Source organism: Camponotus vicinus, unplaced genomic scaffold (genome assembly GCF_025532165.1).
Source record: "Camponotus vicinus isolate PSW18456_S1 unplaced genomic scaffold, iyCamVici1.0 SCAF_4, whole genome shotgun sequence".
NCBI classification, from domain to species: domain Eukaryota; kingdom Metazoa; phylum Arthropoda; class Insecta; order Hymenoptera; family Formicidae; genus Camponotus; species Camponotus vicinus.
This window is the reverse complement of record NW_028141976.1, coordinates 20,201,093-20,227,331: the sequence shown is the minus strand read 5'-3', so window position 1 is coordinate 20,227,331 and position 26,239 is coordinate 20,201,093. Positions and strand designations below refer to the sequence as shown.

Genomic DNA, 26,239 nt, shown 5'->3' with positions numbered 1-26,239 from the left:
ATCAAAATATATCAATATATTTTTATATTTAGCGCTTTTTCATCTTTTGTACGGGATGCTCACTGACCCTGACCCTTTTTCTATATTGCGAGGGTGATATGGACCTCGAATAATGGTTCGCGTGCTTTGTTAGGATGCTCCTTACAAGGCTAACATGGAATTTACATCCTTTGCCTACGTGACTTTACTGTGATCCCCAGATAAAGCGAACGACGTTAGATGATTCTAAGGATTCCTGTTATTTACGTGAATTCAATTACTGAAAAATTATAGCTTTTTTGATAATGACAATTTATAAAATTGCGTTCAATATGTAGATAAGAGTGTTCCAAAAACGAATTTAATATAATTTATGTAGAAAACATTGCTGTTCAAAGATATTTTGCCGAATGTCAATGTCCTTGACCTTTTCCTTTTATCTCCACCTCTCGTTTCAGAGACTCTTCAGATCCTTTGTGTCTTTTTCTTCTCCTCACGTCTTCTTGTCAAAATACGCTGCTGGAATGTATTATTTCTAAAGTGTTTTGCGCTGAGTTGTTTTTGTATTACTGTTTGTATTACTATTTAATATTACCGTTTTGTATTACTGTTGCTATTTTATATTCATGTACAATAAAAATTTATTTAATCTATTTATTAAAGTTATTCGTTTATTTATTATTTATGCAGACGATTCATGATTATACATTCGAGTTATATTTAGTTATATTTTTGCTGTATATAATACAATATTTTACAATATTTGAAAAACACACACACACACACACACATATATATATATAAAGAATAAATATTAGAACTAGAGAGAAATATTTATTTATGTGATGTGTGTGTATGTGTGTGTGTGTGTGATAAAATTAAAATTAAATTCTGTTCTAAAATCGCATAAATTATCGCATAAATTATATAAATCGCCTAATAAAATAAACTAAAAATAAAAAAAACTAAAATAATTTTATAAATTAACCTAAATTTTCATTTAAAAACAATAGATACTTTTATATATTTGCTGCTTATAATTTCAATTCTCGTCTAAAATAAGTAAATAGCTTCTCTCAAAGGAATTGTCCTAGAATTGGAAATGTACACATGTCTCAGAATCGTATTAGAGAGATTGACAATCCTCATATTTCCTTTGTTTATCTTCCTTATACATATAATCCTCAAGCGTAGCCTTCATGCCATATTCATTAATCTCATTACTAATGATGAACGCATTTGTAATGTTTGACCTGATTTTGCATGCATATATATATATATATATATATATATATGTGTGTGTGTGTGTGTGTGTGTGTGTGTGTGTGTGTGTGTGTGTGTGTGTGTGTGTGTGTGTGTGTACATCTTGAAATTAATAATCGAATATTAATTAACATCGGTTAAATCTGGTTTTATTATCGATATAGATATATAAAATATCTTACATTTTTTCTTTTACGTTTTTTAATCTCAGTAGTCATTAACAACTGAGAGTTAAAATCCTCACATTATCTTAAAATGCGCACAATAACAATATTATTATAAAATTCAAGGCACTCTATATATCACGTATGTATGGATGCAATGTATTTTCTATTGGATTGAAGTTGCAACTAGTAATCTAGAAATGTCATTTGTAAAAACATGTCTCGCTCTTATATAACTTTATACCCCAAAATATCATAAAATATTTATATGATATAATAGTTATATATGTCTCGTATTGAACATGAATAGCAAACGAAATACATCAATAATTGAATCAACTGCCGCGGACACTTTGGACGATCTATTTGGTTTCGAAGCAGCTCGAAAACGACAAGAGGATCGTAACTTGAAAACTGAAAATATGAAACCGCATTTTAAGCCCTGGCGTGTTTTTATTAATCATATTGATAGCTATCATGGAAAAATATTAACTGATGTATGTATTTTTAATAATAAAAATATTTAAATATAAAAATTTCATATATATACATTTATTTTTTGTTTAAAATTACTTAAGTTTGTATTAAATGAGCGCTTAGAAGAAGTTATAAAAATAATATTTTTTTTCTTCGTATTCACAGTTTTTTTATATTAATATTATTTCAAAATATCACATATGTAAGTCTGCAATATGTTAATTACATTTCTATATCAAAATCATTTAATGTTTGTTTACTTAATCTCTTTAAAGATTTGTAAATATTACGTTTAATCATTGTTCTTAATATTAGAAATTACTATTTAAGAAATACATATTTTTCATATTTAAAGCATTATTATAACAGTATGTATACATATGTTATCTTAAAAAGAAATACAATTAATAAAAATGATGCTAAATATATTATTTAAAAAATCAAAAGAAAATATATAACGAATAAAGCGATTCTGTAATTTAAAAAGGGATTTGATGATACAATAATGTTTTTTATTATTTTGTTTCGAATCAAGTGTACTTATTAAAATATGCGAATATTGTGATAAAATTACCTTCAAAGATACGGAAAATATTATTTTTTGATGCTGAAAATATAATAAAATTATTATATATAATCATTATATAATTTAATCAAAAGAATACGAATATAGGTACCTTTTGTCTAAGATACATTACAACATTACATGTATGATATTATCCGCATTGATGTGCAATATTCAAAAAGAAAAAAACAATTAGAGAATCGTTCCGCATTTCTGTTTTAATTACAACGATTAACATAATAATGATCATCGTTGTATAAAGCTGCTTTATGCTTTTTGCAAAATATAGAAATTATGTGAGAAATGATCAGATGATCATTATATTACTCTTGCGATTTAACCGAAGAAATTTTTGTAATATTTTCCTGGAAGCTTGTAATTTTTAATCATAATAGTATAGTTTTAGCTTGAAACAAATATTTATGTTTGTTCTTCAGTAATTAAGATAACTAAAAGTATGTCGATAAATTGTATCGTCAGACGATAGATAAATGTAAATATATATATATTTTTCTATATATAATTTCTATATATTCTATTATATATATATATATATATATATATATATATATATATATATATATATATATATATATTATATTTATTTATTTATTTTAAATAATATCATAAATGTGCCAACGATTTTTAAATATAATTTTCAAACATTAATTATATTATATAAATGTTTTTTTTATAAATAACGTCAATTTTTTTATATTAAAACTTAACTATATGATTTAAAAGATGAAACTTTCAGGTATTATCGGATACTATATATATGGATCCGCTGAGTACAGACGTTTTGCCGAACGAAGAAGATGAAAAATTCCAAGATGAATATGTCAAAGAAGAAGAAAGAGAAAAAAGAAACTGGCCCAATAAGAACGCAAAAATTTCAAGAAAATACAAAGTGATCGGTACAGTTTTGGACAGCAAAGTAACATCTTCAAGTTCTTTTAAAATTCAACTTTCAAATTAAAAGTCTTAAATAGTCTCTCCATTTTTCAAGATAAATTTGCCTTAATTAAATATATTGTGTGCAACTGGACGGATATTTTTACTCTATTTATATTTTATAATTTTACTATAAAATCTAAATACTTATATAGGGATTCGATTAATATATATATATATATATATATATATATATATATATATATATATATATATATATATAATAGTATTTTTGCTTGTTTGCATTTATTATATTTCTTTGCAAATCTTGTGTGTACGTGTATGTGTGTGTGCATACGTGCGTCGCGTGATGCGAATATCAGAATAAAAAGAGAGAGAAAATGCAAAAAATAAAGGAACCTTACGAAGAAAAAGCATATCAGATCTTTTTGCACATATATTATTTGATTTTTGTCTCTATTCAACAGTATACATGTCCAGAAAATGTAACCATGATTAGCTCGTTCGACAAGGGTCTTTTCTTGTCCGAATTGATGACCTGTGGTATCATTATCTACGACATTACACAGGAGCCAGGCCAAATCAAGGAGATATGCTGGGTCTTGAAAGGTGCATTAATACAAATACAACTTATTTAATACTAAGGTCGTAGGAGGAAAAATTCTTTAAATAATTCATCTTTTATATAATAAAATAGTTCGCGAATTTTATATCAATATAAAGTGCGCATGAAATAAAATTTACAACCTTTAATTTGGAATTCCGTTTCATGCGAATAGCGTCACAAGACAGATACAGAGTTTCAAAGTTGAACTTTTTAATCAGGCAAAGACGGTGTAATTTCATTATCTTCTTCAATTTATTATATATTAACAAAAAGAAGAAAAGTTAGAGTATACTGATTATATTAGAGATCGTATATACATACATATTTTATTAAATATATTTATATAAACATTTTTCAACTAAAAAGGTATGTATCATAATAGAAAGATAATTTCGAAGATTAGAAAAAGTAGTAAAAGTCTCACCATTAGTAAAAATTACAAATGCTTTTAAATTTTTATTTTCTCGTAGGATATCTATATTTTAGCTAATTACTGTATTGTTTAATTAAAAAAAGTTACCCGTGATGCAGTTATGACCGTTATTAAAAAGTAAAAAGTTCGGAAACTTTAAAACTTATGGTCACGTAGGGTTCTTATCGATATAACGATTAACCATTTCCGATTTCCAGAGATCATCCACGTGCTGGAAAATATGGAGAAAAAATCGCCAAAAACTTTCAAACGAAATGAGCCAATACGACACATTATTTTGATCTCCACTATAATGACATGGGCTCTCACGAAACCATTAGATCCGACAGATCCAGATTTACCATTCACGGAAGCCGATTACCGAAAGCGGAAGCCCCATCCGAATTACAAGGAGCACATTCGATGCGAGAGGGAGATCGTTACTGTAAAGATGATTACTAATTTAAAAGACCAATTAAAAACCTTGGTCATTTGTTGCGGTATCATATACGGAGAAGAAGAAGGTCCGCTTCATTATCTTTTTAAAATGGCTTGGCAAAACGCACCTTTTTTACCGGTATTTAGCAAAGGATGGAACAGAATTCCTCTCTTACATGTTCGCGACTTGACTGCGTAAGTAAAAAAAAAGGAGAATATAGACATTTATCTTGCTAGAAAAGTTATGATATATTGGCATTTGTATACTTAATATTCACAGTTATAAATCTTGGTATTGCTAGGATTGAAATTATATAGAAATAACAATACAGTGAAAGTAATAGCAAAATGGTTTCTCAGCATTATCTTCATAGTTTGCATCATGTTTTAAAATTCTACCCTTTCTATATAACCAGTAAAAGTTTAATATTATATCAAAGTATACATGCCGATATTAATGCAGGTCACTTGGAGCGGGCTGGAATTCTAATTGTTCAGTTGACCGGAGATCCGTTTACCGTTACAGATCATTTAATTTTCAGAATTGTGGTTTCGGTACTACAAAATTGGCCTCCGATGCGGTATATTGTAGCGGTGGAACAAGAACTAATCTCACAAAATACGATCGTTAAGGTACTACAAATCCGTTTACATAAAGCTTGTTTATATATATTTTTGTATACAAAGTTTACAATTATTGACTAAACACACACTAAATTATTATTAAATTTAAACTTATATAATTATATTTTATTCATCATCATATTTTAATCATATTCTTTCTCTCTCTCTCTCTCTCTTTTCCATCAATATAAATTTGTAAAAATAATAGAATTAGAGATTAATAGAAAACTTGGAACAGAATATGCACTTGCAATGAAAAAATAATTGTAAACTTATTATTCTATCACAGATTTTATCATTTTATTATTTTCTTTTTGCATAAATATATCATGACCTTAATTCTTTCGTAATAAATGTGTTGATTTCAGTAATTTGCTTTATATTCCGTTTTACAGGCATAAACCAGTTTTTGAAATATTCTTCGTCCTACTTGTATAAACTGGTTTATGCAAGTAATGTAAAGAATCAAGTATTTTGTGTTGGTTTTTACGAGCACATCAAAAGAGCAAGAATATTAATTCTTCCTCAAAACGTATAAATCCATGTCCTATATTGCAAAGATTAGCATTGCGAATCTGTTTTATAGTAATTTAAAAAATTTTGTAATATTGTATATATATATATATTTTTTTTTAAATAATATCTTTTTTTACTGCATTATCATTTTTTTATGTAAGTAAAAAAATACGCTTTTATAATATTAATTTTATACATATTTATAAATAAAGTATACTTTTAAAAAATATATTGTATATTAAATTAGAAGAATTAAAATTATTAGGTGTATAACTAAGTTCTCGCCGTTTTTTTACTTGAAAAATGCATAAGAAAATGAATTAATATATTAATCAAAATATAATCCATTGTTTTCTATGACTTTTTCCCATCTTTTTTACAAAAGTTGGATTCCGCGACGATAGAACGACTTGTTTTTTGAAGCAATCCATTGATCGACCCATTTTTGGACTTCTTCGTAATTGGAGAAGTGTGTATCGGCGAGCGCGTTTTGCATTGATCGGAAAAGTTGGTAATCCGATGGGGCCAAGTCTGGAGAATAGACTGGTGCGAGGGAACTTCGCATTCGAGCTCCAATAGTGTTTCTTTTACGATTCTTGCAACATGAGGTCACGTATTGTCATGCAAAAGAATTACTTTACGTCGATTACTGCTCTTTTTCGCATCAATCAATCCTCAATTTCGCATCGTTCAATCGGTATAATTGTTGTTAGTAGCAGTCAGCCGTGATTGTTTCAGAAATCAATCGATGAGCTTCAGCTGCAGTTTTATTTAAATCAAAGTAGTGAAGAAGTACATATCGAAAAAAATAACTTATCACGTTTTATTTTAAATCGATTCAAAAAATATCTCTTTCACAAAAAATGAATCTTTGACCACTCAATTTTATTGACAAATGCCTAAACAAATTTTTTATTGACAAATGACTTTACTATATTTGCAGCTAGAGCTATCTAATTATGAGCGGCGGAAGCTTAGTTATACTCCTAATAGATATACTATGGAACGTAAAATATTTTTTATCCCTTAATTAATATCTTTAAACAGAAAATCAGTCAAGGCCTAACTACCGGTAAGATAAAAAACATATCAAAGGAAGAGGCTCTTCTGCTGCCAGAGGTTTCACAGCAGGTATACGATCAAATGACTGTGGACTTAAACATCGATCCCGTATATATCATTGACCGGATACATTGGCATCTTGACATGCCATTTCAAAATGTCGTAGACATAATTATAAAGGAATATAAAGCAGCGCGAAACCTACGTCCAGTGAAAATAATCGTTCTTGGTCCGCCGGCATCTGGAAAGACTCGAGTTGCTCGATATCTCGCGAATCATTATGAAATACATTATATTCATGTGAAAACATTGATTTCTGATACAATTCAGAAATTGGTAAATATATAGACAGAATATTCATATATAGACAGAACATGTTATAATACTTTAATTTGTATAAATTATAAGATGAACGATATCGAAGCTGCAAAATTAAGCAAAGGACGACAAAATGATGATCTGAGAGATATGGCAGCAGATGGCGACGAAGGTGATAAAAAGGATCAAGAAGAAGAGGTAGAAGAACAAGATGAAAAAGAGGTCATTGTAAAGTTGCAAGAGCAGCTTGACGAGATCCGAACCAACATGGCAGCAAATAGTGGTTGTCTCGACGATGCCGTCTTGAATAAGTTATTAAATATTTATACGTCAAGTTCCCTATACGCGCAAGAGCTTCTCTATGTCTTTCCGCAACGATGTATGCTCAAGCAAAATGTCACGAACGTGTACATTTGGAAAGCACTGTTCGCATTGTTACTCGCTTCATTTCCTGCATTGCGGTCGGTGTTGTAATCACATCGACACCGAAACATTATCTGATTTACCAGGTGCTCTTCTGATAACGGTGCAATAGCGTAGTTAATGCTAAAAGCTCAAATAGGACTTGCTTCCCTCGGCACGCTAATTGCATCAAAATCGAACACATTTACGCGCTCTGTTACACGGATTCGTGTTCAATTTGGACCAAAGTGTGTGGTAAAGTAACGTGTAAATTTGTGTTGAATGGACGTGTGTATATCTTCATACATGTTCTCAGTATTCTTTCTCGTCTAAATAGCGGAACACATGCGAGACATTTCCCACATGTCTCATTAAGATATATAACATTCTTTTGTTGTGTATGTGCGAAAGAGTTTCATAATATATATATGCTACATAGATTATGTGATATACGCATCAAAAAACTCCGACGTAAAAAGCGCAACGTTAAACAAATTTTATTATATGCTGCAAACTACTTCATCACAAATTCTTTTAGTCAAATGTAACATTTTAAGAAAGTAATAGAGTGAGAGCTTTATACTCGAAAGTACTAGAATCGTTTTCTTAAAAAATGCTAATTCAATATTTTATTAAAATATAAAAATTTGTAATATTAGTCTTGAAATTTTTAATTAATTGTTTTTTTTTTTCATTAATGAGAGTCTTATCAGGAAATATTGTATTCTTTAAATAATATTAGAGATGATATCAATTAATATTGAAGATTGTTCCTGAATCGATTGAAGTCGAAAGACTGTTTAAACCAAGGATACGTGATGGATGGATACCCGAAAACTATCGAACAAGCGAGAAAGTTATTTCTGTCCGACAAAGAGAATTTAGAGGAAGAAGAAGAGCAATTCGAGGACGAGAATATTGAAATCAGGTATACGATCTTGCCAGAATTGGTCGTAGTTTTGGAAGCGAGTGATGAGTTTCTAAAGGAACGAGTTATCAATCTACCAGAGAAAGAAATACAGAACACGCATTATACGGAGGAACATATGCTGCGACGTTTGAAGGAATATAGGTATTAACGACACATATTCGCGACAAAAAAAAATCAGAAATATTCACATCCTTTTTCTTATGGCTCATAAAAAGCATTGTAATTTATTCATACCGTAATATTTTTAACAAACGAATCGAGATATTGAAGCTACCACGTACAAATGGGATTGTAAAACGCGCGTTAAAGATTGATCACATCCGCAATAAAAAAGAAAATGTAACATTTTTAAAATATGTCAGTAACAGAGAGAAAAAGAGAGTTAAAAGTTAAGTGACAGCAATAAGTTCGTTATCGTTTAAACAAACTTATTCGAGGGATTGTAAGTCGATTAAAGGATTTAAAAGGATTTTCGACTGAGAGAAAGCTTTTTATGTCGAGTCATAATAATACCTATTGATAAGAAAGCTTAGACCCTTATCCTTGCTATAATTGCAAGGATTATCAATATGTTTAGATAAAATAAATTATCATCGAGAGACATTTTTGCCTTCTACATTTGTCAAATAAACAAAACTGTGCAAACGTAGTTTGCTATAAGCTATTATTTTCTAAAATAGAGACTTAAATTTATACGAAACTTATGCAATGCATTGAATCACTTACGCCAGTGCTGGGATTTACTTGCAACTTTCGGCCAGATTTCTTAGCTTACGCCTACTGTTCCCCTCTTACCGCTCGTGCCTTAGCGACCGCGCCACCGAACGCTCGTAACTAAGGAGCGCTCAGGAACGTGCGCGTCACAAATGTAATATGGCAATCTATCTAAGTTCTCTTTATTGTTTATTAATAATAAAAATAATTATTCTATTATTAATTACGTATATGTTCTGTAACAATTTAAAATATTTGTGTTTTGAAACGTAATTACAATAAAGAGAACTTAGATAGATAGATTGCCACATTACATTTGTGACGCGCATGTTCCTGAGTGCTCCTTAGTTACGAGTGGCGCGAGCGGTAAGAGGGGAACAGTAGGCGTAAGCTAAGAAATCTGGCCGAAAGTTGCAAGTAAATCCCAGCACTGACTTACGCAATTCTAGAGAGAGAAATATGGATGACAATACGCCGTTACAATTATTCGACGAAATAGAAATCCACCCACTCATCATTTCTGTAGAAGCTGACACTTGTCCGGATATGTTTCCCACGATTTATCAATGCTTGGAAAAGCTCGGGGAACCAAGGAATTACGGTATGCGCGATGATTCATACCCTCCTGCAATTTTATATATATATCATCTTGACTTTTTCCACAACTTTTTCACGATATGCATGTCAATGTCTTTGGTTCGTTTCAATATTGTTCCACACATAGTGTTACTACGTTCATTTTATTTCTGTAATAGAGGCATTTATAAATCGGAAAAAGGATAAATGTCATAAGGTAAATTTCTTTTATTGTCTATGATGAAAGTTTCTGCAGAAAATTATTTCCTGATAGAGATATAAAGTAGTTCTTTTCAAGTATTCAAGTAATAATTTGGAATACAGTAGCCTCAATTTTTAATATGATATTTCTCGTAAACTAAAAGGTCAATCTCTTTACTGCTAGTAAACTGCAATCTTGGATTGTTGTGTATTTTTTTGTTCATATTATAATTATACCCTGCCATCTACAAAGAGAAAAGATGTTCAGTTAAGTTTAATTAGCGTTATAACCGACATCGAACAATTGATTCTTATATACGGTTTCTATGAAGTATAATAAAATGATAAAATGATATTAAGCAATATAATAAAATAATATTAAGCAATTTGCACAGATTTATATATTATAATGAAGTTAGTGAGAAGAACTTTTTTTAAATAAAGAACTTTTAGAATTAAAAAATTTTTGGAATTATATTATATAATGTGTGTGTGTGTCAAAAAATATTCTTTTAATTTATTCTTCGAAATCCTAACAATAAAATATACTTATTTTTCCGACCAGGACTAACAGCTGAGGAAATGGAGGTGGCACGGAAACGCGCTGAGACGGAAACACGAGCTGCTGAAGCTGCAGAAAAATTACGGAAGGAACGAGAAATTTTGGAATGTAAAAGGCAACGTAAAGAGAAAATGAAGGAATGGGTTCGTAAATTCTCTTTCAATATTTAGAAATCAATTGAACTAATAAATTAGTTAATTATCAAAATTACTTGCATTGATGTTTGTAAGCATCGCATTTGTATATGTATGCCGATAAACAGATTATTACACACATGGACAGAATCAATCTAATAATGATTCAAATTGCTAAATTAATCTTTTGATTGTTGAAATAAATAATAAATTAATTTAATATACATAAATCATCGAGAATATATAATAAATCTATTTTTGCAATAACTAACGATATGACTCATGGGAAAATTCACGTACATCTACTTTCTTGTTTCTTCGATTTGATATGGATTTGGATTACAATACATTGATACGTATCTATCCTGATTTAATTCGTTCGATATGTCAGAATTCATTCGAATTATAAGAGCAGATATGAAATTTCTGCTTAACCGGACGTAATTTCGGAACCAGATATTCTTTTAATGACGAATCAAATTATCCCTTTAAACGTGTTTTGGATTCCAACGAAATTTATACCTGCAATATTGCTTTTATCAATATATATTTCTGTTATAAATTTCCGTTATTGCGTTCGCAATATCCGTATTATGCCAATTACACCTCCATGCAAAGTTTTCAGATACAAAAATTACTTTTAAAAGCGAATTAGTAACTCATAAGCGGATCTGAGGATTAAACGAACTAGATGAGCTGAAGTGCTCGTTTGCAATATTAATCTATTTTTTTGCGTATGTCTGGCAAAAGTTACGCGACTGACCGGGATTAGTCGCGTAACTTTTGAAGTTCACGGAACTTTTTTACATAAAGAACTTGTAACTGCAATACATGTATTAGCAACTCAAGTCACCGATAAATGCAAATGCATATCGGATCACGGTTGGCTGCTTATACGACGACATGCTTTTATACATGCAAAATCATAGACAACTCGACAAGCACTCGACTAGAATAACGTTAAGCGAAGTTAAACGGAGCGCATTAAAAATCAAGAATAAATTTTTGAAAAGAACGTTAAATATAATAAATACACAGATAACACACAGAAAACTTTCTGTTCGTATTAAAAATCTATTTTGCGATATGAATTATTCTTATAAGTCCATAATTCATTGTCAGATATCACTTTTATTCTTAATATAAGTTTATGAGAAATAAAGATGATATTTCTTAAAATGCCATTAAAATTGTAGTAGACTTCAGATTATTAACAATAACACGATATCATAGATAATACAATGGAAAAAATATTATCTTTTACAGACCAATTTGTTGGAAAAGTTGAAGCAAGAAGAAGAGGAAAGACTTTGTATTTTGGCGGAGCCATTGCGACATTATCTCACGAAGTACGTATTTCCAACATTAACAGAAGCTTTGATAGAAGTTGCGAAACTACGGCCAGAGGACCCAATAGATTTTCTCGTTAGTATATCATCGTTTGTTATCTTTTATCACCGCATTTGTATTATTCTCAGAAAAACACTCGCTTATTATTCTCATTTATTATATACACGGTCCATATCGAAAAGAAATGATAGTGAAATATTCACTTCCATCGCACATGTTACCACTTACAATTTCATCGATAGTAATAGCTTGAAATAAAACAACACGTGTGTAAGACAAAAGTAGGAAACCTGGCACGAAACGTGCGGCAACAAATGGATTATGGTCTCTACATTCCGATAATTCCATCAGACTAAACGGATTCAGCCCATTGTACTAAAGCAGCCTGAGGGTAATTACGTCAAGTGACCGGTTTTTAATTCGATTAAATTCACAGTTCGTTTGGCATGTTCGGGTATACGGCGCAATATTTGATAATTATCTCCCGTCAGATGAAACAAAATTAATGCTCGAGTAGTAAGGCAAATTAAAAGAAGTGACAAATTTTTTTTTTCTGATCAGCTTTGCAAACCGAGATAATACTGTTCATGGCAATGCATATTGTGTCGAGTTTCGTCTATCAAAATAATAATAAAAAAATTAAAGATTTGTATATAAAACATTTATTAAGATATATTACTTATTGGTAACAAAGTTATATTTGTATATGTATATTGTGTATGTATGATTATTTGTATGTAAGAATTTAAAATTATCAAATGTGTTATTTTTTTCTATACGAAAGGGATATCTCAGAAAACGTATTGGAAGAGTATTATATTTTAATTTTTATCAGAAATCAGGGGAAATGTCCGAGAAACATCTTAGTATAATATATTTGATATTATAATAATTTGATTAATCATATAACTACAAGCAATTATAAAATAATATTTTGTTAAACAAACATACAAACGTACAAACCTACTTTTAACATTTTATATGTTTTAGAAAAATTTTAAATAAATAATTAATGAATGTAAATGAAATTTTAAACAGCAATTTCAAACAATTCATATTTTATCAGTTGTAATATTTGGCTAGAATAGCGACTTATTTCAACTAAAATAATGTTTGATTAAACTTATAAAACCTTCGTGCAGTATGCACTTGCCTGCACATGCCATCCCTAAAAATAATGATTTGCGTGCGTTCATGTATTAATAATTGCAATTAACGAGAGTGAAAGCGTTAGATCCGAATGATAAATAAAATTCCGTCGCACTTGTCCAATACGAACGTACATTTTAAGGTATCGTCAAGTTGGCTAATTTCATTAGATTTTTGCCACATAGTTCGACAATCGCCGCGAAAGGAACATGTGCGAATGCGAGAACAACTTTCACACTTCGAATCCCGTTCTCGTGGAAATCGATAGGTTGCTGCTGCTCACGATTAGACGCCGTTCCATTCCGAAGCCACGAGAGGAATAGGAGCATGACCGTTCTCTTGGCTCTCTGTCGACCATATCGGGACTGTCTATCTATAATTTCGAGCTTCGCCGATTTTGATCGGTCCGTTATTACGGAGAAACGCAAAGGGCAGAAGCAATTTTTTTCACTATCGGCTTCAGTAATCGTTTTAATTCGTTCTCTTATTTATGAACAATCTCTTTAGAGATTGCTAGTACAATCTTATCGTTTAAGGCCTATCATCGTGAACTTCATATTGATGATTATATTGATATTAAACTTAGTCATATATTTAAGTATACTTTAAAAAAAGATCTTATATATATATATATATCAAAGCTGAGATTAACATTATATAATATAAAATTATATATATATATATATATATATATATATATATATATATATACAAATATATATATATATATACAAATGTCAATCTCAGTGTGATTTTGTGATGTTGCATTATAAAATAATTTATCGACGTAATCTTGAAATAATATGCAATTTCTCTGGTAATAATTTTTGGATTTCATCACATGTCTCTATTTTACAATTTATCGTAACTTTAAAATTGCTTACGTAAGAATTTTTGAAGCTTTGATTCAATAATTATAACAAAGATTTTTATAATAATTTTATAATAACGATTTTTTTATATCTTTTACGAATTCGATACAATATAATGCTAAATACAAGTGCTAAATAGCGATTTTTAAAAATAAGTAATAGTTTGCATTGTATATACATAGTGTCATAAATGGATAGATAAGACGTTAGAGAGAAGCTAAGAATACATAAAGAGGAAAGAGTAAAAGAGAGATAAAAAAGAAAGATACAACGTCGATAAAATAAATTCGCATTACCTTCGAGATCTCCCAATGGATTTGATGAAATTGGTATTTCGTAGTAGTACAGAGCAACGTATAAGTGTATATCTAACCTTCAACATTCATTTAAAAGACAATGAATTCAGATAAATACAATCTTAAGACACATTATGAAGAGAGTAAAGAAAACAACGTGCAGATATTTTAAAGTGTTCTTCAAAATTGATACTTTTTGAAAGACTTATTGTTTTTTGAAGAAATATATTATCGCCCTTTGAAAGACAATATTCGATCACCGATCTTACTTTTTCCAGTAATAAATTGAATTTTTTTCTATTTATGCGACGACTCGACAATGCTCGCTTTCAATATTCAAATGTGATCTTCCTACCTCTTTATATGATCGTCGACTATAAATTTGTGATATGATGACACTAATCTATGTACTAAACTGCTCGAGAATTTCAATAATATCTTATTGTTAGCAACATATATAACAGCATATATAATTTTTCCATCGACAATCCAGACCGATGAACCGGTCTAGATGAAAATGTTGGCTGTCTGATAAAAATTTCATCATCGCATCAGTTCGATCGATCACTCAGATACCAGTCATGTACATTAGTCTCGAAAAAATTATTTTCTCTCTTGTATGAAAATATATTATGATGTGAATATATTTTCGTCAATAGATGTATACATTATATACTTAGTCAATCCAATTCATCATACAAAGTTTTTTTGACAGTCTGATTGTCTTTTTTCATATTCTTTAGATTTTAAACTTATCGCAAACTCGATTTACAGAGATTTACTCGTATCGCGTGTTGTAGATACATTTATGAAGTATTTTTATGTACTATTTCATGTAATTACGAAAGAAACGCGAGCATTAAGATTGCACATGCAGATGTATTATTTTCCAAACGTTGCAATGAGTTTACGCATACTTTGGAAAAATAATATTTTCTGCAAATCATGTACTTTCTATTACATATTACCAGTATGTGCACTGTGATAAAAGCGCTCTATCTATTGGACATAACTAATGTGACGATTTCTATGCAAGTTGCGTGCAAACAAATCAGGATTCTAACGTTGTTTGGAAAATATTGAGACACCAGCGGATACCAGATTGCGAGGTAATAGAACACGATAACGCAACAATAAGCTAGTATCTTTAGATGTTCTTGCATAAGAGCATGCCGATCGCGTAAACCGAGTCACAAAGGAAAATTAATAACGAGGTTGAATGCGCGATATGCGCGACGTCATGACTGTGCTAAAATTACGAGTACAACGTAACATTCGCATAATTACGACATAAATACGACATAAAAACGAGCGACGTAATAAACATTATGGAGTTTCGCAGATTGCATCACTATGACACATCTCGATAATTTTAGCCGGAAGTATACGTATATATAGCGCGAATCGTTTTATAATACTATGCTAATTTTGTTATTTATATTTTTAATACTTATTCCTGTGCAAAATAAGGAATCTTAAGAAAAAAAAGAATAAGAGCATTTCTACATTGTGTGAGGTTTCAGCTTTCCGATCACGTAACGAAGCTCGCCCTGAAATTTAAGTTTGAACTTGTAATAATAACAAAGTAATAGTCGATACGTTCATTAAAAAGTTATTCCGGATTCTCGAGATACCAAAGAAAATTGAATAAAACACATTAAATAGCACATAGATGCTATCTAAGAAAAGTGTGTACATGTATGTTATAAAAAACAAACTTACTTTATCTGATTATTTTTAATTAACATCACGTAGTCACTTTTTTCTATTAATAATTCTTTTAATTTTTTTAGCTTATTCGTGTGTTGTTTGAAATTTTTTTAATTATGTTTGGATTATCCTAATATATGTATATATAATATGTGATATCTCATTAATGATGATATTTGTCACATTTCCATTCGCTAAAGCATATATTTTACAGCGTAGATGCTATATTGGTTCTATTATACTCTGTCACCGCATAGATATTCATATACGTGTAAAATATAGAGACGACGCTTACTATAATGGTAACTAATTTATCGACAACGAATCTCATGCAACACCGGTGTTGATATTTGTGTGTATAATAATTCAATATTAGAACAATACAAGAGCATTATTAAATTCCTATTATTAGTAATTATTAATTATTAAACATGACAACCAGATAATAACTGAAAATATTGAAATTGAATACAGCATTTAGCTTTTTCACAATATAGTATTGCACAATAACCTATATAAAATTATATATATGTACAAATATAATAATTTCTTTTGCGTACACTCTAATAATTTTTAGATACCGTACAGCGTTGATCAAAACTCGCCGTTCCTGCTATTGTCGATCCCACATTAAGTAGCATAACTATATATAGCTGCACTGATAATAGCTGCATTGTTGTGCCAATCATTGTTGCAGCTATGCGGGTTGGTACAAATAACACAACAGCATGTTTTTACGTGATATCTGAAAGATTGAAATCATTCGAAGCAATGCGTATAATGCAAAGCGCGTAGGCTGTCCGATATTACGTTGCGAAAAGAATTCTGCAAAAATAAAAGCAAAATAGAACGAACGATATTAAAAGTGAAAGTGGGTCGTATCGATTCTAGATGGTACATGACCTGTTTCTAAATAGATTATGAGATCGAGCCTACATTCCCCCGTATTCCCGCATTCGAGTGGAGAGTTACACAGCCACAGAAAATTGCACACACATACATACATACATACATACATACATACATACATACGTGTGTGTGTGTGTGTGTGTGTGTGTGTGTGTGTGTGTATAATTAATTTTAAAATATCTACTTATTTTAACTTTTCCTTACAATTATTTATTTTTAATTAAACAATGCTATATTGTGTCTCTGTGAATATATCTGTGAATTGAAAATTAATCTACTAAATACATTATCTTATTTTATTCGCAAAAAATTCGAATACACCAAAATATTTCCTTCATTGTTTCTCGATATCTAAATTTATGGCATACATAAGTATTATATTGTTGCACTGATGCATTTGCATATTCTAGGCCGAGTATTTATTCAAAAAGAATCCTGAGGGAAAAATGTTTGAGCCGGATTATACGGAAACAATGAGTATGCTCTTGGATATTATCGGACGGCAACAAAACGATGTCCTTCCCAAAGAAGGATTGAAAGCTGACGTAGAGCAATTTCTGAAGAAGCAAGATGAATTATCCACCGCGGATGAAATAGAAAAAAGTGAAACGCAGGACGTGTGCGGAGAGATAAAAACGATATCAATCTCTGAGCAGACTTCCGAGTACGAAGAAATTGATGATTTTGAAAAAGAGGAGTTGAATTTTGCTGAACAAATGATCGATGAATTTGGAGGAAAAGCTTAATACATTCGTCAAATCTATTTTAATACAGGAACTTTTTATGAATTTTATGTGAGTTGAAAAAGTATCTCTAATGCTTGTGATATTTCACTAATCATTTTGACTTTACTCTATTTATTTTACTTTAATGCATTTTTACGAATATTTAAATAAGAGACACTCAATGTAAATTCTTCAATATCAACTTCGTGCATAATTGCTTTGTTAACTTAACTGTGACGATTTTTTTATGCAAACGCTTTTTTTTTAACTCAATAATGCCCATGCTCATCCAGACGTAACTTTCTCTTTAGACACGTGCAATGTAAGCTAAATATAACATAATGTATATAAACAATCTTATTATATACTTTTTAAATTAAATTACATTTTTGATACTCTCTCATAAAGCATAATACATAATTGTCATAATCTCTCGTTGTACGGAGCATATAATATTTATTTTATTTTTAATGCGAATGTCTGATTTTGCACTTATATAGGTATTCAAGTTATTCTACTGTGCAACAAGCAAGCGTTTCAAGCTGAACGTTTAAAGTGACGCCCACGATTTATCTCTTGCATCAAGATGGAATCTTACTTGCTGGAATCTTGCCTTACATGCATTATCAGCAAATAAAAATAACAGAAATTTAAGAATCTTCTATCCTTCTTTGGGATATTTTAATATTGTATTTTAGTATTATAAGATAACTCTTTCATCGAAAATTAAATGCGTGAGAAAAGTTTAATTAAAGAAAATCTCTGTTTACAAAAGTTTATAATTTATACACGTGCCATTTCCTGAAAGGGCCTTCAGAGACCAAAGTTTATAGTCCTTGACTAAGAAGCGTAAGTGTGAAAAACACACTTTAATCATGTTAAAAGTTGCTATAAATATGAAGAACGCAACGCAGGATATTAAATTGATCGTTTTATGGAAATCAAAGGAAGATATAATTGTTTTTATTGTAGAAATCAAAGCTTCGATCCTTTAAAAAAAACATTCTGATACAAAAAATCTTATTTTTTCACGGTATTCTTTGATTGTCGTATTTTTATTATTGTTTTTCATATTTTATAAATTTAAATAATAACGTTAATATAATAATATTATGCGATGAGAGAAGAAAAAGTTTGCATTTTATTGAAACTATAGTAAATAATCAAGTGATGCCTCCCGATTGACAGAAGTCATTTTCTAAGTAGGCTTTGAGTCGTATCTAATTTTCAGTTCGTTTAGGGCCTGTTGATATGTAAATATTAGTTCGTCTAGCTTTATTCTTCTCTGCTAATATGTGTCTTTGATCGTGGCTACATTATAAACAGATGATGAATACTTGATTTAACACGACCAACCAGCACATTGCGGCCTTTAATCACATAAATTCTCGTAATGGTTATCATAACGATAACGTGTTGTCCCGATAAAAGCGGAATAATAACTCGTTACTATAAAAATATACACAATCGCCGTAATTGCAAAAGCGGTGCGTAATTTGCTCGTTTAGAGAGTTACATCAATTAATTAATTGATGTCATTATAGTTCAAATTATACGCGTATGCTTTCCACGCGTTGCAGTTTAATTACGCAGTAATATGCTAATATCATAATATAAATAGCAGATTATGCATCACACGAAATTATTCAATCTTTCGATATCTCGCTATCAATTTCACTTATGACCCCTGAAATGCGAGCATGTTTAAGTTTAGTGTCTTTCAGAAAATATTGCGAAAGTTTCCAAACCAAGTACTTGAATAAGACCAAGGGCAAAGATTTCAGCTCCATATCTCTTATTCTGCATATATGTATATATTTTCGGAGATGGCGTCTTTCTCGTACTATTTGTATACAAGCAATATGAATTAAATGTACCTGCAGCAACATGATTTACCACATGATTTACCTTGAAATTAATATAGGATTATTTTTATACCCACGCAAGGTCATAATATAATTCATTACAAAGAGAGAGTTACCTTGCTTTATTATAATTATTGTAATTCCGCAACACGTATGGAAATGCTTTTCTCTTGCCAGAATTAAACTTGTAAATAATTCGAGAAAAATGGGTAAAAAATTATAAGATAGAAATAAATTATGCATTCAAATGTGCCACATGTAAGAGTAAACTCAAAAATTAAGGAAATGTATGCGGCTGATTAGCTTACAAATGTTACGTAGCTTTAATTCACGGCCTGTAATCGATTCGAGCCTTACACCTACCAGTAGAAATTGGGTCAGTTTACAGTAACCTCGTTTTGATCAATATTATGTAATATCCGTATTGAAAGTAGATCCCTGGATCGGAGATGTTTGTTATCGTTGAATGATCGGCAGACAATGTTCTATTCATTCTACCTGTCAATTTCTACCGACTCTATCACAGAACGTGGGCATGGGAGCGAAGTCCCCATATTCTTTGTGAAACTTTATCGCGGCACTTATCGATTCTTACAAATATAAATAGTGCTAAAGTGTCGCTTTTGTATACATATATACTAAAAGCAACATATATGCATCATACAATATTAGCAACACAATGTCGATGATAATGATATATAGCTTTAACTTTGACACATGTCATGGTTTATGAAAATGATATATCAATATGTATTTACATGTATAAATACATTGTATAGCATTCAATTTGTACGCTTTGCAATTTATTAAAACCCGATGCACAATCAGTGATTAGCCACTATATACATACGCGTATCTCGCGATTCAACATCAAATTTCAAAAAACTCTTTGAGAGCTTTCTATGTTTATAATATATGTATTTAGTCTTTTTTAAATAAATCAATTATATTAACGTTTGGAATATTTCATCTATCTTTAATATCAAATAAAAATAAATATCTTAACAATCTATCTCAGCTTGGATCAAAATTTGAAGCTGTTCCACTTATTTAATGCCAATTGATTGATACTGATCCTCTGAGCAAGCCGCGATCATACGAGTGATCTACATAGTTAGCATTCCTTAACGTGAAGCAATAAACCGGGAATTCAAGCTAGCGATCGCAAATATAGTTTAATATTACAACGACGCCGAAGATCGAATTTGCCCGATGGTACTGGCGCATGAAAGCACCGCGGGCTGTATATCTGTATCTCCAAACACCTGTTAGCAGTAGCTCTTGAGTGGGTGGCTCGCCACATCGCCTTTAAACCGGTGGCATCGCGAGCAGTAGGAATTCCTGCGTCCCTCTTAAGCTGGGCGAACGAGCGAACAAACGGCCAGCGACCTTGATGGTTCTGGCATCTGATAGCATCGCTCGTTCTTTTCGCGCGTAAAAGTATATAAATCAATTCACACTTACCGGCGTAACCCTGCAGCGAGTAATTCGCTTCCTCACTCGGCACAACTGTCTCCTCGAGGATGCTCTCCGAGGCCGTCTTTACGATTCCCATCCTCGGTGCACGCCGGATGCTGCGGACTGACCGTATCAAGGGGATAGACACACGATGATAGTTTTTTTCTTTCTCTATCTTAATTCCTCTTCGATCCCACGGCGATTATCACGTCTCGATTGTGCCGCGTTGTCTGGCGTCGTCGGAATGCTCGGCGCCGTTTTGTCCGCCTATTGCGTCTGCGTTCGCGCCTGCGTTCATCCCCCTCGCCGTATCTTCGTCCATCCCCTCGCCTCCATACCCTTCTTGACCCTCGTGCATCCCCCGTTGCCACGGTCGGCACCTCACCCTCATCGAATCGTCACATAGGAGCAAGGCTATTCCTCTAGGCCAGGGTGAGCGCAGTAGGCAGGAGGGATTGTGGCGTAGTGGTGATGATGATATGACAGTGGTAGTGGTGGTGACGGTGTCCTCTTTATATCGTGAGACGGCAGGGGTTGCTATTGCTGCTGTTTTTGCTGCCGCTGCTGCCGCTGTTGCTTGTGACGGCTGGTTCTCCTACCTGCCGCTGCTGTTTGTAGGGCGGGGTGCGACGAGCACACGGCGCACAGGGGCAATGTCGACCTATCTCGGTCTCGGTGAAGGTCTCTGCTGGTTACTCGTGCCGGATAATACTTCCCTCTTGCGCGCGTTGCGTTTTCATCTCACGCTCTTTCCGGCGTGTTCTTTCTCTCTCTCTTTTTCACTCTCTTGTTCCTTCCCTCTGATCTCCTCTCTTTTTCGGCTTTTCCGGCTTTACGGTCTATGTTTTATTTTAATTTGTTAATTCGTATCCTGCTGTTGCCACTAGCCTGAGTTGATTCTTCTCTTGCTGTAGCGTGATGTTATATGTTATAAATTTGATTTTTATACGAATAAAAAAATTTAAAAAACCGAGGAACTTTGCGAATTGCAAATATTTCGTTATTAACTTTATTTTTTTATATTTTTTTCCTTCTTTGTTCTGAGTTTCATCTTTTTCTGCATGTTGGCATTTCGACGTTAAAATGAAGCAAGGGATCTAAATATATAGAAATAATTGTATTATCTTAAATAATTCTATATCTTATAAATATATATACTTTTTATTGCATAAATACTGATTAAACTATAAAAATATTAGATGAAGCTGTCATGAAACATAAAAACATGAAACATATGGAAAATAATATTAACATATATTATATAATATATACATTTGTTACAATTGTAATTCTAATATATATATATATATATATATATATATATATATATATATTAGATTGTACAACATGATTTATATATATATATATATAAACCATGTTGTACAATTCTAATAAAAAAATCTATATTAATAAAAATAAAATATATTAAATATAAATAAATTGCATTCATTTTTTTTCAGGGAATAGTATTCTTTTTATTACTGAAGTTTTCATCATTTTTAGCATTTTAATACTTTATTCGTGTTGATATTCGGCAAGTTAAATAAATGTTGTTATATCTTTTAACCAATTGAATGAATTGTTATAAATTCAGTAAAAACTAAAGAACGAAAAAAATACAGAGAAAAACAGAGAGAGAGAGAGCGAGAGAGAGAGGGGGGGGGGGAGAGAGAGATATTCAGAGAGAAAGGGAGAGAGAGAAATAGGAGGGCAAGAAAGCTTGGATATATCTCTTTATATCCATATGTATACATGCCGAAAATCGGAGCTTTCCGTCGAAACGTTCGCAACACGTGTTTGCCCTTGAAATCTCCCACAACCAGCGCGGGGTGCCTCGTTGAACGCAAGGGGCGATCGTTAAATCACACCCTTTACCATGTACTCGCGCTAGAAATCTCGGAATCCCGACTCGCCCGTTTAACTACGCCACGATGTCTCGAATAATCCCCGCATCTACCTTAATCCTTAGTGTCTCCTCGTACGACTCGCTTTGTTCATAAATGTGTGACACCTGCGTCATAGAGTTTGCTTCCGCTTTATTGAGTGTACCGCCTGTGAGATCTCGGCTAAAGGCTTTTCGCCCCTCCAGACTATCCTTCTAACAATAATTGTCGCAGTCAGACAGCGAATCGGATTCACGCAGATATCTCACGTTGCTAGAGACTTGTATAAGAGTCTTGTTGAGAGCTCGTGACTTATATCTCAATGAATATAGTATCTTGCGACTTGCGATATAATATAGAGAAAGATCGGAGTCTAGAAAATAACGCATCGTATTTTACTTATCAAATTTGTAAATACATTTTATTATATATATATATATATATATATATATATTTAAAAATTCTATAATATTAATTATTAACATAAATTAGATAATATTAAATGCAAAATATATTTATAATAGTAAAAGAAAAAAATAAAATTGATAAATTTCAATTGATTGAGAAATATGTAGTAATATGCAAATGATATATATTCTCACCTATAGTTTCGTTTAAATGTTACATTAGAATAACAAGTTTTCAATATTTCAAATCATGTTAATAATTTGAAATATTGAAATGTTTATGATTAATAATAAACCTTTTTATTATTAATAAACTTCTTTATTATTTTAATCGGTATATAATAACATAATTATAATAGTAATAATTATAATAGTTATAATTATAATAACATAATTATAAGTATCCTGTATAAATATTATTATGAATTGTATTATGTAAATGTATGGATATTTATGTATATAATTTTACATATACAATAAGAGATATTAAATATTCTGTTAATAAAATTAGTTGAGTTAGCAATTGTGCTTTCACGCGTTATATCGATTCGTTAAGACCTTGTTGACTTTCTATTCTATTTATGATAACAGAAAAGAGAAAGAACTATCCCATGCTTTTAAGTCGATTAGACTTTTCACGTACGTGCAACATTTTTTCGTCGTCAAATAATTCCGTTGTCAATAATAAAACAAGATAAGTACATTAACTTCTACTCCAAAGTCATATGTGTAGGATATAGTTATAGTGAAACTTGTTGCATTGCTGTGTTATTTTCACTTGACTATATGTCTGCGAATCGATATCTCGCTTCTATTACGGATTCTAGCTTAAGCCGATTTTCGATTATCATGCTAAATAAACGTGCACATAAATTCTTCAAGAACTTGATAAAATGCGCTAATCAAATATTTTCTAATAATCTTCTATCCCGTTTTTTCAAAAACAGACTTTTTCAAACAACTTGAATTCTTTCGATTATTTGATATCCAAGATTGTATTATTTATTTTATAATATATATTGATCATTTTATACGAAATGGAGCTTATGTAGTAATATTAAGGGATATCATATTAAAGGAATAACATTATTAAATGGTTTTGAATTTGAGAATTGAAGTAACTATGTACATTCCAATAAAATCATATCATATATTATGTATATAAATTAATCGTTGAAAATGAATTCGGAGAACAAAAGGGAAATATTCTATATAAAATAATTATTATAATAAAATACGATAATATAATAACTGCGCACATACGTGGCTGTAATTAAACTTTCAAAATCCAAGCACATCATAAATTATATAATAACAAACTTAATTTTGTATACCATATTCTGCTAAAATTCTTTAAATTTTAAATTTACGGTCATTTATAATGAAGTATTCAAATAGCATTTTAGTTGATGCGTAAAATAATTTAAACTTATAACATAACTTTGCAATGTATAAATTTTATATCTCTCTGATTTTTATTTTTATATACTGCATATATCTATTATATGCATATCTCTTTTATATACTGCATATTTCTTTTATTTTTATTTTTATATACTGCATATAAGATGCAATCATATATGTGATCCGTGATCATACATATTGATTCTTGAATGCTTAATTGTACGCGTATCCCAGGTGGCTAACTAGCGATCGATTGGAGTTTGCTGCATATCTGGATTCAGCAGCATTTCTTTGAAATATATAGAATAATTGGAATAGGACTCAGTAGATATATGTAAATTTGCTTTCATTTCTTATATCTGTACTAAATATCAAGTCTTAAATTGGTTTTTTACGACAATATAATTAGAAATAATATTTAAAAAAAGATGATTGTAAAAGAATTAAAAAAAATTTCGAATAGCATAAACGACAAACATAAAGAAGCAATTTATACGAAATTATCGCAAAATTGCTAATGAAAGAAAAAGTTTAAATAAAAGGATTTATATTTTATATATATAAATTGAAATTTTTTTTTATATTAAAACTCGATATAATTCTTTAAAACGAGCTATTTTTTCTGACCGATATAAAATCTAAACCAATCAGTCTTTTTAAGCCCGTTTAAAGGATTATATCTTTTGGAATGGTCACTGCCGTTATTGATTTAACTTGTTGCACATATAAATATAGATAACCAGTCCAATGTTATGCTTGACTAGCCTAATATAGTTCACACTAAATCATCAGTGTATTTTATCGAGAAATTCAAGCTATGTGATTAAAATGTAATTACTACGTAATTAATATGCGACTATCTCTGAATAAAAGAATAAATATGCGATAAACTGACTAGTTACATATATATAAAAAAAGAATAATTATATATTCAAGTTAGAAATTTCGATTTCAACATCAGGAAACAAAAGTAAATGTGTATAGAATTGACGAACCATATAACATTTTATTTAAACGTACCGTATTGTTATTTATATATTAATAAGTTTTAAATATTTATAAGTGAGTTTAAACAAAGATTATATTAAGTTTTCACAGCAATCTGTCTTGCTTTGTGTGTCGATATGTTTTGTTTTATTTTATTTTGTAATTCTCAATTGCTAATAATTAAATGCGATAGAGCATAAAGGATCCGTTTTGATGGAATATTTATCGCGCGCTTATTTTTTTCTATTCAAAAAAGAAGTGCAAAAGCATTTTTCCCTTGCATATTTGATTTAACGAAGCACAATACTGCATCAGCATATTGTCGACCTTCAAGCATACCTTTTCAGATTTATTTTTCCTATGC

At 30.7% G+C, this 26,239-nt stretch overlaps 2 protein-coding genes and 1 long non-coding RNA gene across 6 annotated transcripts in view; 1 reads left to right on the top strand and 2 right to left on the bottom strand.

Moving 5' to 3' along the window:
* LOC145970078 (synaptotagmin-10) overlaps positions 1 to 21,496 on the bottom strand; it is a 30,181-nt gene extending 8,685 nt beyond the window's left edge. Inside the window, exon 1 of one of the 2 annotated variants that reach the window (XM_083096518.1) lies at positions 21,201 to 21,496. In XM_083096518.1, coding sequence (XP_082952644.1) covers positions 21,201 to 21,291 — 91 coding nt within the window. In that variant the 5' untranslated portion in view covers positions 21,292 to 21,496. The remainder of the gene's footprint in view (positions 1 to 21,200) is intronic. The other variant, XM_083096517.1, reaches the window with a different exon arrangement.
* Positions 1,622 to 18,625, top strand: LOC145970769 (adenylate kinase 7). Of its 2 annotated transcripts, XM_083097705.1 has the most exons (13): positions 1,622 to 1,903; positions 3,206 to 3,385; positions 3,831 to 3,972; positions 4,601 to 5,015; positions 5,363 to 5,453; positions 7,008 to 7,358; positions 7,431 to 7,651; positions 8,509 to 8,814; positions 9,837 to 9,988; positions 10,730 to 10,869; positions 12,127 to 12,285; positions 17,557 to 17,940; positions 18,372 to 18,625. In XM_083097705.1, the coding sequence occupies exons 1-12, from the start codon at positions 1,709 to 1,711 to the stop codon at positions 17,890 to 17,892; spliced, it is 2,688 nt and encodes an 895-aa protein (XP_082953831.1). In that variant the 5' UTR covers positions 1,622 to 1,708; the 3' UTR covers positions 17,893 to 17,940; positions 18,372 to 18,625. The 2 variants fall into 2 exon arrangements, with proteins under 2 accessions (XP_082953831.1, XP_082953832.1); XM_083097706.1 differs by lacking the exon at positions 1,622 to 1,903 and having other exon boundaries at positions 3,289 to 3,365; positions 18,372 to 18,624.
* On the bottom strand, positions 18,916 to 20,445 carry LOC145970751 (uncharacterized). Of its 2 annotated transcripts, none has more exons than XR_014438590.1 (4): positions 20,045 to 20,445; positions 19,853 to 19,920; positions 19,627 to 19,779; positions 18,916 to 19,558 (listed from the first exon to the last, which is right to left on the bottom strand). It is a non-coding gene; the product is annotated as an uncharacterized LOC145970751 (long non-coding RNA). The 2 variants fall into 2 exon arrangements; XR_014438591.1 differs by having other exon boundaries at positions 20,100 to 20,445.
* Positions 21,497 to 26,239: the final 4,743 nt, after the last annotated feature.